At 34.9% G+C, this 15,482-nt stretch overlaps 1 protein-coding gene across 2 annotated transcripts in view; it reads left to right on the plus strand.

The window, feature by feature from the left end:
* RPS6KA6 (ribosomal protein S6 kinase A6) overlaps positions 1-15,482 on the plus strand; it is a 136,460-nt gene that overhangs the window by 101,942 nt on the left and 19,036 nt on the right. The window contains exons 17-19 of one of the 2 annotated variants that reach the window (XM_059385145.1): positions 3,452-3,613; positions 7,742-7,818; positions 9,975-10,092. In XM_059385145.1, the coding sequence (XP_059241128.1) occupies positions 3,452-3,613; positions 7,742-7,818; positions 9,975-10,092 (357 nt within the window). The remainder of the gene's footprint in view (positions 1-3,451; positions 3,614-7,741; positions 7,819-9,974; positions 10,093-15,482) is intronic. The other variant, XM_059385146.1, reaches the window with a different exon arrangement.

Here is a 15,482-nt window from a genome sequence, read left to right on the forward strand (position 1 = left end):
TTTTCCTGTAACATATATTTCTATAAAGAATATCCTAATAAAATTCATAATGTAGTGAAAGTTACAGATTTAGGAAATTGGGTAATACTTTATTAATTCTCTTCACTCTGCCTGTTGCCCTGATTTAAAAGCATATTAGTTTTAAGATGGTTTGAATTATATAAATATATCTAACTTTGATTTTGAAATTATTAAACCTAATCAAACTTAACAGTCCAAATAATTATCCAAGGACATGTTGTGAATATTATTGAAATTATGCTGTATCTGACATATAAAGTTCTGGCAGTAAAAGGACTGTATATCTTTTTTGAGGGGTATAGTTGACATACAATGTTACATTAGCTCCAAGTGTACCACATAGTGATTCAACAACTCTATACATTATGCTGTACTCACCACAACAGATGTAGCTACCATCTGTCACCATACAGTGCTATTACATTACCAGGGACTGTATTCCCTATGCCATACTTCTTATTCCTGTGACTTACTCATTCCAAACCTAGAACTCTATTATCCCTTCACCCATTTTGCTGATACTTCTACCTGCTCTCCTCTGGAAGCCATCATTTTGTCTCTGTGTTTATAGGTCTAATTCTGTTTTTTGTTTATTTTTCATTTGTTTTTTAGATTCACTTGAAAGTGAAATTTTATGGTATTTGTCTTTCTCAGTCTGACTTATTTCACTTAGCACAATACCCTCTAGGTCCATCCATGTTGTTGAAAATGGCAAGAACTCACTTTTTTATAGCTATGCACTAATACCCCATTATACACACACACACACACACACACACACACACACACACACACATATACATCCTATCTTCCTTATCCATTCATCTGTGGATGGACACTTAGGTTGCCTCCATATGTTGGCTATTGGAAATAATGTTGCAGTAGACATAGGAGTGCCTATGTCTTTTTCAGTTAGTGTTTTTGTTTTCCTTGGGCAAATTCTCAGTAGTGAAATTATTAGATGATATGGTAGTTCTATTTTTAACTTTTTGAGGAACTTCCATACTGTTTTCCACAGTGGCTGTAGCAGTTTACATTCCCATCAGCAGTGCTCTATGGTTCCCTTTTTCCACATCCTTGCTAGCACTTGTTATTTCTTGTCTTTTTGATTCTAGCCATTCTTATAGTGGTAAGGTGATACCTCATTTTGCTGATTTGCATTTTCCTGATGATGAGTGATACTGACCACCTTTACATGTGTCTATCACCCATCTCTATGTCTTCTTTGTAAAGATGTCCAGAGTACTTATATCATGACCCTTGACAGCCTCTCCTCCAAATACAGTAATAAATTTGGATTCTAAGCATTTGAAATATTAATATATTAAAATCTTTGGTGGAGGAGCAGGCCTATTATTTTTCTTCCCATGTCTTCATAAAGAAAGCAAGTGAATTGAGTTATGAAAAAGTCAATTTTTATTATATACATTTATACAAGGAAACAAAGTCACAAATAATTTAAAATTTTAAGTTTGAATCAGTTGTAATAGTACATACGTACTCACTTAAGTATAAAAAATTTAAAAATGAACAATTCAGAATTGGCATAGTGAAAATTCTATAGGGACCCTTCTTTTAATTAATATAAATAAGCCAGTACATAGTGTGTGTTTTAAGAGAGTATATTTTAAATATTTTGAAATATAAACTGTATAGTGCTAAATTTGATTCCTTGACTGTCTTCATCAACACTCTCTAAAATAAAGGGTGACCAGAGTTTCTGAGAAAAGTAAAATAACTATTTTTTTCTTTATTATTTTAGAAACCTTCAGATTCTTATAGCAATTAAGTCAATCACAGACATATATTGAGTATTTCTACATGCCAGGCATTGTAAAAGGTATTTCAGATTCAAGCATGAGTAAGACTTGGTCCTCATCTTTAAAAAACTTTTAGTGCAGTAAAATGCTGATTAAAGGTAGGACTAGAATAAACAAAGTTGATAATATTAGTAGAAAAATCATCACATAGAGAATTTCAGAATGTTTTCCATTTCTAGCATTTCGTTTGGTTCTCACTGCCTTTCTTCTGAGTTTCATGCATTGCGAACATGTTTTTGTTTTACTTCATTGATATAGTTATTATAGTCTCTTAATTTTTAATATTTCTTTTATAAATATGTATTTTATGAATTTTGAACAGTACTTTTTATTGAGATATATTTGACATGTAACATTAGGTAAGTTTAAGGTGTACAGCATGTTGCTTTGATACATTTATGTAATGCAAAATGACTTATGTATTGCAAAATGTATAGCATTAGTTAGCACTTTCATCACCTCACATGTAATAATGGCCCCTTTATTTTTTTTAATTTTTTTTAAGATTTTATTTATTTATTTGACAGACAGAGATCACAAGTAGGCAGAGAGAGAGGAGGAGGCAGGCTTCCCACTGAGCAGAGAGCCCGATGCGGGGCTCAATCCCAGGACCCTGGGATCATGACCTGAGGCAGGGGCAGAGGCTTTAACCCACTGAGCCACCCAGGAGCCCCAATAATGGCCCCTTTAAAATCCTTGTCAGGTCCAATGTGGTTCATCTTGGAGTTGGAATTGATTTTCTCTTTTCATGGAACTGTGTTCCATTTTCTTAGTTCCTTGTATATCAGACATTTGATTGTTAAGTTATAAAGGTTTTCATATTGTTATTTTTTCTTCAGTGATTATCATTTTGTTTTGGTGGATAATTTTCTTGGCAGGTTTGCACTGAAAACTCTGCTTTTGGGGCAGCAGCTCTGGTCTCTGTATCTTTTATCTTTGTTTGAATTACATTGCGCTTCTGTGTATTTTTGATCCAGGGGTCAGTTCTGGCTCTTTTCCTAATGGAATTCATCCGAAGCATTCACAGTTTCTTAGCATCTCTTTTCCATTCCTCCCAGCCAGAAAGACTGTGGGCTTTTCCACATGTGTTTCCACCATCACTGTGTGACATAGGAACTGCACTTAATCCTAGGCTAAAAGCCACAGATATGGGAACCTTACTTAGAGCTCCCCTGTATTCCCTCCCTCAACGAAGCGTATACATCGCATCAGAGTCTGTCTGCTTCTGTTCATTCCGCTATACCTTCAGGTAGTTGATTTTTTAATTATGTTCAAGTTTTGGAGCTATTTACTGTGGAGAAGAACATGTTAAATAGGCTCTTAGTCCATTATTTCCAGAAGTGGAATTGAGAATTGAGTTTTGACATTTTGAGGTTGGAAATGATTAACAAAACTTATGGTTTGAATAGAAACTGGAACATTTATTGGACAGAGATAATTTCTTCTATATGCTTCAGGCTGTCAAAGCTTTTGCGGTTGGAGAAATTGTCATTTTCAAAATTTTATGATTTAGAAAGTTCCTTCTCCTGGAAATTCTTTAACTTAAAGTGTTTCATTTCATAGATGTTTAGTTCACTATAGAAATGTAATTTTTTTCTTTTATGTTCGAGGTTGTTCATCGTGATCTTAAACCTAGTAATATTTTGTATATGGATGAATCAGGCAACGCAGACTCCATTAGAATCTGTGATTTTGGGTTTGCAAAACAACTTCGAGGAGAAAATGGACTTCTTTTAACTCCATGCTACACTGCAAACTTTGTAGCACCTGAGGTATTTGTTAAAACTTAAAAGTTTTGGCCTTTTGTTATTTTCCTTTAGTTGAATATGTATGATTTCATGTATATGTTATAATTGATAGGTAAAAGCTGAGTTGTCTTATCCTTTCCCAACTCTAAAGCTCTTTAAATCAGTGAATTCTGATAACCTCTAACATAAATATTCAGACTAGTAACTAGCATCTGAAAACAGCCTGAATGTATAATCATTAGACTACTCTTTTTTGTTGGGTTATGTACTAGCATCAGAATCATACACTTTTGGAGCTGGGAAGGCAAATGGAGATAACCCTATCTTCAACATATTAAATGTTCTAAGTGAAAAAATGGAAGCTCAAAATACTTTAAGTTTTTCAAGACCTAGCATTCACTTTTTAATAAAGCCAGGATAGATTTTCAGGTATTTCCGTTTGGACTGAGCAAGAGGTAATTTATATTGTTTAACATTATACATGACTTATAAAGGCAGTGCCATCAATTGTCTTCAAGATCTAATTCCTGGAAAGGATGAATACCCAACTTTTGTAGCAACATGGACGGAACTGGAAGAGATTATGCTGAGTGAAATAAGTCAAGCAGAGAGAGTCAATTATCATATGGTTTCACTTATTTGTGGAGCATAACAAATAGCATGGAGGACAAGGGGAGTTGGAGAGGAGAAGGGAGTTGGGGGAAATTGGAAAGGGAGGTGAACCATGAGAGACTATGGACTCTGAAAAACAATCTGAGGGTTTTGAAGGGGCGCCGGGGGAGGTTGGGGGAACCAGGTGGTGGGTATTAGAGAGGGCACAGATTGCATGGAGCACTGGGTGTGGTGCAAAAATAATGAATACTGTTACGCTGAAAAGAAATTTAAAAAAAGATCTAATTCCTGGAGAAAACAGCTTCATAGGGATTTTTATAAGCAGAGGGATTTTTCTTGGAAAATAACATTTATATGTAGATATTACAGGGAAGAGTTAGGAAAGGTGAGTCTGGGGAGTTAAGGAGTATAGATTTCACATTTGCCAGTTCTGATACTGGGGATGGGAGCTTTGACAGTAGCAACTCCCATAGGAGTGAAAGTATGGTTGATCAGAAATGAATTGGGGGCTGCCTGGGTGGCGTAGTTGGTTGGGCATCTAGCTCTTGGTTTCAGCTGGGGTCGTAATCTCAGGGTCGTGGCATTGAGCCCCAAGTCAGGCTCTAGCTCAGTAGGGAATCTGCCTAAGACTCCCTCTCCCTTTGCCTCTCCCCATCCTCTCTCTCTAAAATAAATTTTAAAAACTGAATCAGGGATGGCACTGGCCATATAATGTCTTTGTTTGTAAATTAGTAACTGTTCTTATATGTTATGAATAATGCTAACCTGTATGAGTTACCATATGTTCAGCACAAAACAAAATACACAAAAATCTTCAGGTTTGAAAACTTAAATTTTCCAAGTCAGAGAAGAGCAGTAAAATAATTTGAGGATAAATTCCTATCTCATATGCATGTTTTCTGATTTTTTTTAGCCAAATACTATCCCTTTCAGGATAATTCACATCAGATATAGCATATTCATATATTCATATTTAAATATCAACAAATCTGTATTTTAATAAGTATATATTAGAAAAATATTGTTTTGTATTTTATTGTGTTATATTAGTCACCATACAGTACATCATTAATTTTCGATATAGTGTTCCATGATTCATTGTTTGCGTATAACACCCAGTGCTCCATGCAATCCATGCCCTCCTTAATATGCATCACTGGGCTCACCCATCCCCACAACCCCCTCCCTTCTAAAACCCTCAGTTTGTTTCCCAGAGTCCATAGCCTCTCATGGTTTGTCTCCCACTCCAATTTCTCCCCCTTCGTTTTTCCCTTCTCCTAATGTCCTCCTTGCTATTCCTTATGCTCCACAAGTAAGTGAAACCATATGATAATTGACTTTCTCTGTTAGATTTATTTCACTCAGCATAATCCCCTCTGGTTCCATCCATGTTGATGCAAAAGCTGGGTATTCATTCTTTCTGATGGCTGAGTAATATTCCATTGTGTATATGGACCATATCTTCTTTATCCATTCATCTTTTGAAGGGTATCTTGGCTCTTTCCATATTTTGGCGACTGTGGCCATTGCTGCTATGAACATTGGGGTGCATATGGCCATTCTTTTCACTGCATCTGTATCACTGCATCTGTAAATACCCAGTAGTGCAATTGCAGGGTCATAGGGTAGCTCTATTTTTAATTTTTTGAGGAACCTCCACATTGTTTTCCAAAGTGGCTTCATCAACTTGCATTCCAACCAACAGTGTAAGAAGGTTTCCCTTTCTCCACAACTTCTCCAACATTTGTTGTTTCTTGCTGTATCAATTTTTGCCGTTCTAACTGGTGTTAAGATGATAACCTCAATGCAGTTTTGATTTCAATTTCCCTGATGGCTAATGATGATGAACACTTTTTCAAGTGTCTGTTAGCCATTTGTATGTCTTCTTTGAAGAAGTGTCTACTCATGTCTTCTGCCCATTTTTTGACTTGATTATCTGGTTTTTGGGTGTTGAGTTTGAGGAATTCTTTATAGATCTTGGATATCAACCCTTTGTCTGTAGTGTCATTTGCAAATATTTCCTCCCATTCTGTGGGTTGCCTCTTTGTTTGGTTGACTATTTCCTTTGCTGTGCAGAAGCTTTTTATCTTGATGAAGTCCCAAAAGTTCATTTTTGCTTTTGTTTCCCATGCCTTTGGAGACATGTCCAAACTTCCAAAGAAGTTGCTGTGGCCGATGTGGAAGAGGTTACTGCCTATGTTCTCCTCTAAGATTTTGATGGATTCCTGTCTCACATTGAGGTCTTTGATCCATTTTGAGTTTATCCTTGTGTATGGTGTAAGAGAATGGTCGAGTATCATTCTTCTGTATATGGCTGTCCAATTTTCCCAGCACCACTTATTGAAGAGACTGTCTCTCTTCCACTGGATATTTTTTCCCACTCTGTTGAAGACTAGTTGACCACAGAGTCGAGAGTCCATATCTGGGCTCTCTATTCTGTTCCATTGGTCTATGTTTCTGTTTTTGTGCCTGTACCATGCTGTCTTGGTAATCACAGCTTTGTAATAAAGCTTGAAATAAAGCAACATGATGCCACCAACTTTGTTTTTCTTTTTCAACATTTCCTTAGCTATTCGGGGTCTTTTCTGGTTCCATACAAATTTTAAGATAGTTTTTTCTATCTCTGTGAAAAGTGCTGGTGGTGTTTCAGTTGTATTAAGTGATTGCATTAAGTGTGTAGATTGCTTTGCATAGTATAGAGATTTTTATAGTATTTGTTCTTGCAATCCATGTCACCTCTTTATTTTTTTAACAAACTATTAACTTCATAGAGAAAACTCACATGAATATATAATAAATATATGACTAGATATCATTTATCACTGGCTCCAAGACACAGAATAGCTACCTAAACTATTGCATGAAAAATTAATGAAACCATTAAGAATATATCAAATGTGTTTTTGTGATCCAGAAGTATAATGTTCTTCCCAAAACATACTAGGCTTGAATGTAAAATATAAATTCATCTTGCTTCAATGAGAGCATATTATTATCTTACCATCTTTTGCTTAGTAAGGAGGCAGTTATCATAGATATTAAAAACACAATCTCTAGAGTACTACTTACTAGTTTTGTTGGGAAAATTGTAGTATATTTGCCTTAGTTTCCATGTCTTTAAAATAGAAATAGTAATATCTACTTCAAAGAGTCAGTGTCAGGGTGAAAAGACAGCATTCTGTATAGTACACATTAGGCCTTCTGTACAATATTCATCTTAAATTCTGATGTCTGTGTCTGGTTTTTCTAAGAGGAGGAGTGAAAACTCATTGGGGTCAGGGATCATATCTTCAAAGTTTTGGGAGTTTTTTTTTTTTTTTTTTTTAATGACCCATATTACTCAGTCACCTTATTAATGGCCATTTACTCAATGCTTGCTAATTGTAAATGACTTTGCCTTTGGCATTACATGAATCTATTACTGAAAAGATTTAAATGATCTAAACTTTTACATTGTGAGCAGTTTTGAGATTATTGGAAATACAACAACTGTCTTTTGGATAATAAAACTGAGTTTATATATGTGTATTTCTTTCTCAGGTTCTTATGCAACAGGGCTATGATGCTGCTTGTGATATTTGGAGCCTGGGTGTTCTTTTTTACACAATGCTGGCTGGGTAAGAAACTTATATATTCAAAATAATACACATCATAATTTGAATTTCATCTATATATCTTTATCTGTAATAAAAATGGACAGATGAAAATAGCCTTAATAAAATTCTACCAACATTTTAAAATATCATCTATTGTTTATTTATAAAATGTGAAAACAAAGTGTTTAATGAGGCTCTAATCAGACATATAAATTAAAAGAATTTTCAGCTAGCACTAAAACTTTTAAAAATAAAAGCACATACTTTTTTGATGTTTTACTTTCAATGCATTAAGGTTTGAAAATGTTTACTTGAACATAAAATAATTTCTTCCTTCAGTGGGTACTTGCCCACTGAGCTTGTTGATACTGATTTAAAATTTTTTGACGTATTTGAATTCTGGCTCTCCTGACTGAGCTTTATAAAAAATATAAATAGCAACATAATACTAAACTACAGAAACATATAGAGCAGCCTTCTCTTAAAAAGATAAATACTAAAAAAATATATAATAATTGGATTATGTTAATGTTGGTAATTTACATATAAGAGCTGTTTTGCTCTTTTTTTTAGTTTTTTAACTTTACTCTTTTACTTTTATTTAGGAATAAATATTTATGGCTGTAGAAAAAGACTAGGTTTAGCAGTCTGTTGCATAGATTAGAATTTGAAGCATTATAATGCATTATATATGATACCTAGGTGTTAATTTTTTAAAGAAGCCATTTAGTATAATTTAAATACTCTTGACATAACAGGAACATTATAAATACGAATATTATGACTGAATTATTTATTGACTTGGTAATAACATATATCAGTATATTCCAAATACTTTCAGATATATCATATACAAAATATTTAGTTATGACTATAGGAAATATTGAAACTAAGAGTAGTTAAAATTTGTATATGAATTTAGGTTAACCCTATTGTTTCCAAACTATGAGCTACCATTTCTAGATTGCTGCCTTCGCATATTTACTTTGTGACTGATAAAAAAGGATTTTGTGTGTGGGTGTATGTATAGGTGTTTAGTGTTATCTCTACTTATTTGTTGCATAAGAGAATTAAGGCATTAGCATATTAATATATCTTCCTTGTACTTCTTTTTTTAAGATTTTATTTATTTATTTGACAGATCACAAGTAGGCAGAGAGGCAGGCAGAGAAGCAGGCAGAGGGAGAGAAGGGGAAACAGCCTCCCTGCCTATCAGAGAGCCTGATGTGAGGCCTAATCCCAGGACCCTGGGATCATGACCTGAGTCGAAGGCAGAGGCTTTAACCCACTGAGACACCCAGGTGCCCTTCCTCATACTTCTTAACCATAAGTTTTTCTAGTCCCAAATTTGAATACCATTTTCAATTCCACCTGTTAGAATGATGCAAAGCTGATCACTTTTGTTATTCTATAATTAATTTTTAAACTACTTTAATTTTATACACTCTGTCTTCAACTATAGAGGTTTCTTGTCATATTGATATAAATATTTTGCCAATTGTTTATAGACATTAATTAAAATATTGTTAACCTGTTCCCATGGATAATACTGATTAAATGCTAATGATAAAATTTGAACTAATCAATAAATACATTCTAAATATATAACATTGATAATTTCTTCATAGTAGGTATATTTAGTTTGCTAACTTATGCCTGGGAAAATACAAAATTTTTTATTCTGGTCTAATTTTAAGCCTATAGCTTTACATGAAATGCTGCCTTTATTTTATTTTACATTGATTAACTGATCAAAGGGGAAAAAATGATGTTGGCAAGACTCTGTTAAATAATTAGGATTGGGGCGCCTGGGTGGCTCAGTGGGTTAAGCCTCTGCCTTCGGCTCGGGTCATGATCTCAGGGTCCTGGGATCAGGCCCTGCATCGGGCTCTCTGCTCAGTGGAGGGCCTGCTTCCCCACTCGCTCTCTGCCTGCCTCTCTGCCTACTTGTGATCTCTCTCTCTCTCTATCAAATAAATAAATAAAATAAAATAAAAATAATTAGGATTAAGTTCATTGAAATATAAAATTTTATATGAAGAGTAAAGGAAAACATTAGATGATACTCTTCATTTGCTATAGTAAATATCTGCATGTTGTCTTATACTCTTTACTTTCAGTTAGATTTAATTTGTATGTTAGACCCTAATGTCTATTGAAAACTGTTTTATTAATAGCTATACTCCATTTGCTAATGGCCCCAATGATACTCCTGAAGAGATACTGCTACGTATAGGCAATGGCAAGTTCTCATTGACTGGTGGAAACTGGGACAATATTTCAGATGGAGCAAAGGTATAAATCATAAATATCTTTGGTTTTGTTGCATCCTTGTTAAATTGCTGAAATCTTTAAGTTATAGCCTAGTCTGTATTTGCAGAGTATCTGATGGTGTTATTTGTCAGTATTTGTTTTTAGTCAGCTCACATTTATATGTGTATTGAACAAGATGAAGGCTAACTTTTTTTTCTGCCATGCTTCTGGGCGATATTTCTCTCTTATCAGTTCATATGTGTTCAAGAAATATAAACTGTTTTCAGTATTAACCAAAGCTAAAAATATAAATCGACTGGGGAAAAATACATATTTAAAGCCAACTAGAACTGATTTCGGCATTTAGTGTATTTTTGCACCTCATTTCTTCTTTAGCACAGACATTGACTCGTGATTATGCAGGCAGTTTCTAATGTTAACTTATTCTTTGAGAATATATAAACTTTTTATCAGTAATGCCTAGATATTTATTATTGATAACTTAGACCTGTCCAATGGAAATATAATGTAAGCCACATATGTATTTTAAAAATTTCTGGTAGCTCCACAAATAAGTGAAACCATATGATAATTGACGCTCTCTGCTTGACTTATTTCACTCAGCATAATCTCTTCCAGTCCCGTCCATGTTGCTACAAAAGTTGGGTATTCGTCCTTTCTGATGGAGGCATAATAGCATGGAGGACATGGGAAGATAGAGAGGAGAAGGGAGTTGGGGGAAATTGGAAGGGGAGGTGACCATGAGAGACTATGGACTCTGAAAAACAGTCTGAGGGTTTTGAAGGGGTGGGGGTTGGGAGGTCAGGGTACCAGGTGGTGGGTATTATAGAGGTCACGGATTGCATGGAGCACTGGGTGTGGTACAAAAACAATGAATACTGTTACGCTGAAAATAAATTAAAAAAATTTTTTTTTTAATTTCTGGTAGCCACAATAAAAAGATTAAAAAAACCACAGTTGAAATTAATTTTTTTGAAGATTTTATTTATTTGACAGAGAGAGAGAGATCACAAGTAGGCAGAGAGGCAGGCAGAGTGAGATGGGGAAGCAGGCTCCCTCCTGAGCAGAGAGCCTGATGTGAGGCTCAATCCCAGGACCCTGAGATCATGACCTAAGCCGAAGGCAAAGGCTAACTGAGCCATCCAGGCACCCCATGGTGAAATTAATTTTAAGAATGTTTTATTTAACCTGGTATATCCATAATATATCATTTCAATATCTAGCCACTATAAAAAAATTAGTAATATATTTTATATTCTTTTTTTATACTAAGTCTTCAGAACCTGGTGTGTAGTTTATACTTAGAAGCCATGTAAATTTGGACTACCCACATGTTTAAAAAATATTTTTCTTTGTCATTAATTTTTTTATTTGTGTGTAGTTGACACACAATGTTACATTAGTTTCAGGTATGCAGCATAGTGATTCAATAAGTTTCTACATTATGCTATACTCATCACAAGTTGTACTACCCACATTTTTTAAAATTTATTTTTTATTTTCAGCATAACAGTATTCATTATTTTTGCACCACACCCAGTGCTCCATGCAATCCGTGACCTCTATAATACCCACCACCTGGTACCCCGACCTCCCACCTCCTGCCCCTTCAAAACCCTCAGATTGTTTTTCAGAGTCCATAGTCTCTCATGGTTCACCTCCCCTTCCAATTTCCCCCAACTCCCTTCTCCTCTCTATCTCCCCATGTCCTCCATGCTATTTGTTATGCTCCACAAATAAGTGAAACCATATGATAATTGGCGCTCTCTGCTTGACTTATTTCACTCAGCATAATCTCTTCCAGTACTGTCCATGTTTCTACAAAAGTTGGGTATTCGTCCTTTCTGATGGAGGCATAATACTCCATAGTGTATATGGACCACATCTTCCTTAAGGATTAATAGCCACATATGGCTAGTGGCTGCTGTAGTAGGCAGTAGAGTTTCAATGTAACTGACCTTATTTAATTAATGGAAAAAAACATTGATCAAACCTTGACTATGAACTCTTAACATTAATAATTTAAAAATTTTGAGTTTTAAGACAAAAATCCAAAGGTCGTCAGCATGTGGCTTATAGGGTCCTGAAGCTTTTAAGCTACAGTTTGAAGTAGAAAACAATTTAAGACTAAAGGAATTGCTTATATTTAATATTTGCTGGTTATAAAACATAACTGTCTCAAGAATAGTAGCTTATCTGTAGAGTACATTATGGAGGAAATCTCATAACTTAATTGTTATAGAGTAAGTAAATCAGGGATTTTATTGTAATTGCCTTTTAGACATTAGAAAAACACAGAAGGGATTCTGTTTGGATCTTAGCTATGACACAAATGTACTGTGTGGTATAGTAGAGAAAACACCTGATTGGAAGCCAGGAATACTATTAGTTTTTGATCTGTTGGCTAGCTGCTTCAGTTTTCTCATCCATAAAGTTTGGGGACTGAATTCTTCAAAATTCCATTTCTTTGCAGCTTGTTTTATTTATAATTTGACATATTTCTCCATGTAAAGTGATTAAAACTATTAGTATTATTCATTAAATACATGTATGTTCTAGTCAACCAGTTTGTGTGTCAGAAAATGCATTACAGAAATGCATTACATGCATTACAAGGAGTAATTCCAATGTTTAAAGCTATAGATATGATCCTCTTGCATTTCTTTTAAAAAAATAACTAAGCAGTGAATGTAATCCTGAAATAAAGATTCATATGACAATTATGCTTAGATTTCAGTTTTCCATGTTCCGTGTGTTTTATGTTTGGGTCTGTCTAGTGCTTAAGAAGTAATCATACAAGGGCACCGGGTGGCTCATTCTGTTAAGCGTCTGCCTTTGGCTCAGGTCATGGTCCCAGGGTCCTGGGATCCATCCCCACACTGGACTCCCTGCTCAGTGGGAAGCCTGCTTCTCCCTCTCTCACTCCCCCTTTAAAAAAAATAATAATACATATTAAAGTTAAGTTTTGTTCTCACCTCCTCTTTTAATGTGATATTCTGGAGTAATTAACACAGGAAAAGATATTGGGGGATATTGAAATATTTCACAAGGTCTTTCATGTATTCCCTTTTTATGGATCAAGTCACTTTAGTTCTATCTTTGAAACTTCTGAAAATGGTGGCAAATGCTGAGCAAAGAACTATGTGAACCTTCTAAAAAACCCTATATCTTATACATTTTAACAGTTTGATTTATCTTTGTTTGTTTTGAATTAGTGATAAAGGTAGACTATTATTCAGTTGCCCATAACTCCTTAAACTAGTCCACCTCAGTTGTGGGAGTTGTGGCATCTGCTATCATCTCTTTTCTTTTTCTTTTTTTTAATTTAAATTCAGTTAGCCAACATGTAATTGGCATCATTAGTTTTTGGTGTAGTGTTCAGTGATTCATTAGTTGCATATAAAACCCCGTGCTCATCATATCACGTGCCCTCCTTAATGTCCATCACCCAGTTACTCCATTCCCCCGACCCACCTACCTTTCCACAACCTTCAGTTTTTATTTCCCCAGAGTTAAGAGTCTCATGGTTTGGCTTGCTATCATCTCTTGACAGTTGCTTTACTTAATTGCAGTTCATTGCAAGCTACTTTTTTTCCTTTAAATGCTCTGGCTATTGGTGAATGCCACTGCCAGAACTATATAGAAGATGATTCTGTCTGCCTCCTGTCCATGCAGAGTTCATAAACTTTGTTCATTCAGTTAAATGGGGCGGGAGGGGGGCGGGGGTTGAAGTGTGATAGCTTTGTGTGCTTTATTGCTACAACAGTTTCAACTAAGTCCTCGCCTCCAAACTGCAGGCTTCAAGAACACTGGCATTTTACTGCTTCCCTTTTGTGAAACAGGGAAGACAAGTATCTTGTAAACAAAGCAAAGATAGAAGAGGCAAGAGTAATTAAAATCCCATGGTGTCACCCCATGTAAACACAGTAATACCTGATGAATTAGAAAACTGTTCCATCTAAATTTTCTAATATTTTAAGTTAACAATGTGTTACTTATTTCAAGTATATAGACCTTTAACCAACAAAGAACTGACCAGTAGAATTTCTTTTTTTTTTTAAGATTTTATTTATTTATTTGACAGAGATCACAAGCAGGCAGAGAGGCAGGCAGAGAGAGGGAGGGAAGTGGGTTCCCCATTGAATGGAGAGCCTGATGCAGGGCTTGATCCCAGGACCCTGGGATTGTGACCTGAGCTGAAGACAGAGGCTTTAACCCACTGAGCCACCCAGGCGCCCCAACCAGTAGAATTTCTTACGGGACAACTATTTATGACCTCTTCCCTTGCCTCCTGTAAAAAAAGTAACTTCTACTTCTCTTCTACTGTGTTCCCATTACTATGTTGTATGTACTTTATTAGAGCACTTAACACATTCTCCTTTGTCTCTATCTGTGTGCATTTTTATTCTCCCTTCTCAGTGTTTAAATGTCATACTCATTTTTACATTTCCTAACACACTTAGCATAATAAATACTTAATTGAATACTTTTTCAGAAACTAATCTTTTCTTCAGATACATCTTCCATTGTTAATTTACACAGTGAGATTTTTCTGTCCATATACAAAGATAAATATTGTCCTATTATGAATGACTGTAAATTTTCTGTAAGTGGCCAAGTTTTACATAAATATTTATTTTTCATTTTGGCTTGAATGTTCAAGTATAAGAGCCTTTGTGTATGTATTTATAAGTAATAGATTTCTGGATCTGGAAGGGACCTGGTACATCATTGTGTAGTTAGATAAACCAAGATGTGTAGAATTTATCTTACCCATGATCACAAACCAACAAATGAGAGAGCTGGAGTTGATTTTCAGTCCAGCATTCTTTTCATTCTACTACACAATTAGAGATTTTCTAGAGAAAGAAAGGCTTTATTAGCTTGCCTTATGTGAGGAGAATGAAAGAGATGTCTATAAATCTTTAATAGTAACAGCAAAGGGGGCACCTGGGTGGCTTAGTGGGTTAAGCCTCTGCTGTCGGCTCAGGTCATGATCTCGGGGTCCTGGGATCGAGCCCTGCATGGGGCTGTCTGCTCAGTGGGGAGCCTGCTTCCCCCTCTCTCTCTGTCTGCCTCTCTGCCTACCTGTATTCTCTCTCCCTGTAAAATAAATAAATCTTTAAAAAATCTTTAAAAAATAAAATAAATAATAACAGCAAAGGTGTTCTTATTCACACAGTTCTTTTACATAATATGAAATTTAAGTATACTAAAACTTACCTTTACCTGATCTATATTGCAGAACAGTTTAACACTGTTATATTAACACTGTTAATATTAAATTATAATATTTATATTAAATAAATATTTATATAAATGATATTTATATTATTTATATAATATAAATAATATATTTATTATATTAAATTTATAATATACTAAATTTATACTGTTTATATTAAATTATA

The sequence above is a fragment of the Mustela nigripes genome, chromosome X, assembly GCF_022355385.1.
Source record: "Mustela nigripes isolate SB6536 chromosome X, MUSNIG.SB6536, whole genome shotgun sequence".
In the NCBI taxonomy this organism is placed as follows: domain Eukaryota; kingdom Metazoa; phylum Chordata; class Mammalia; order Carnivora; family Mustelidae; genus Mustela; species Mustela nigripes.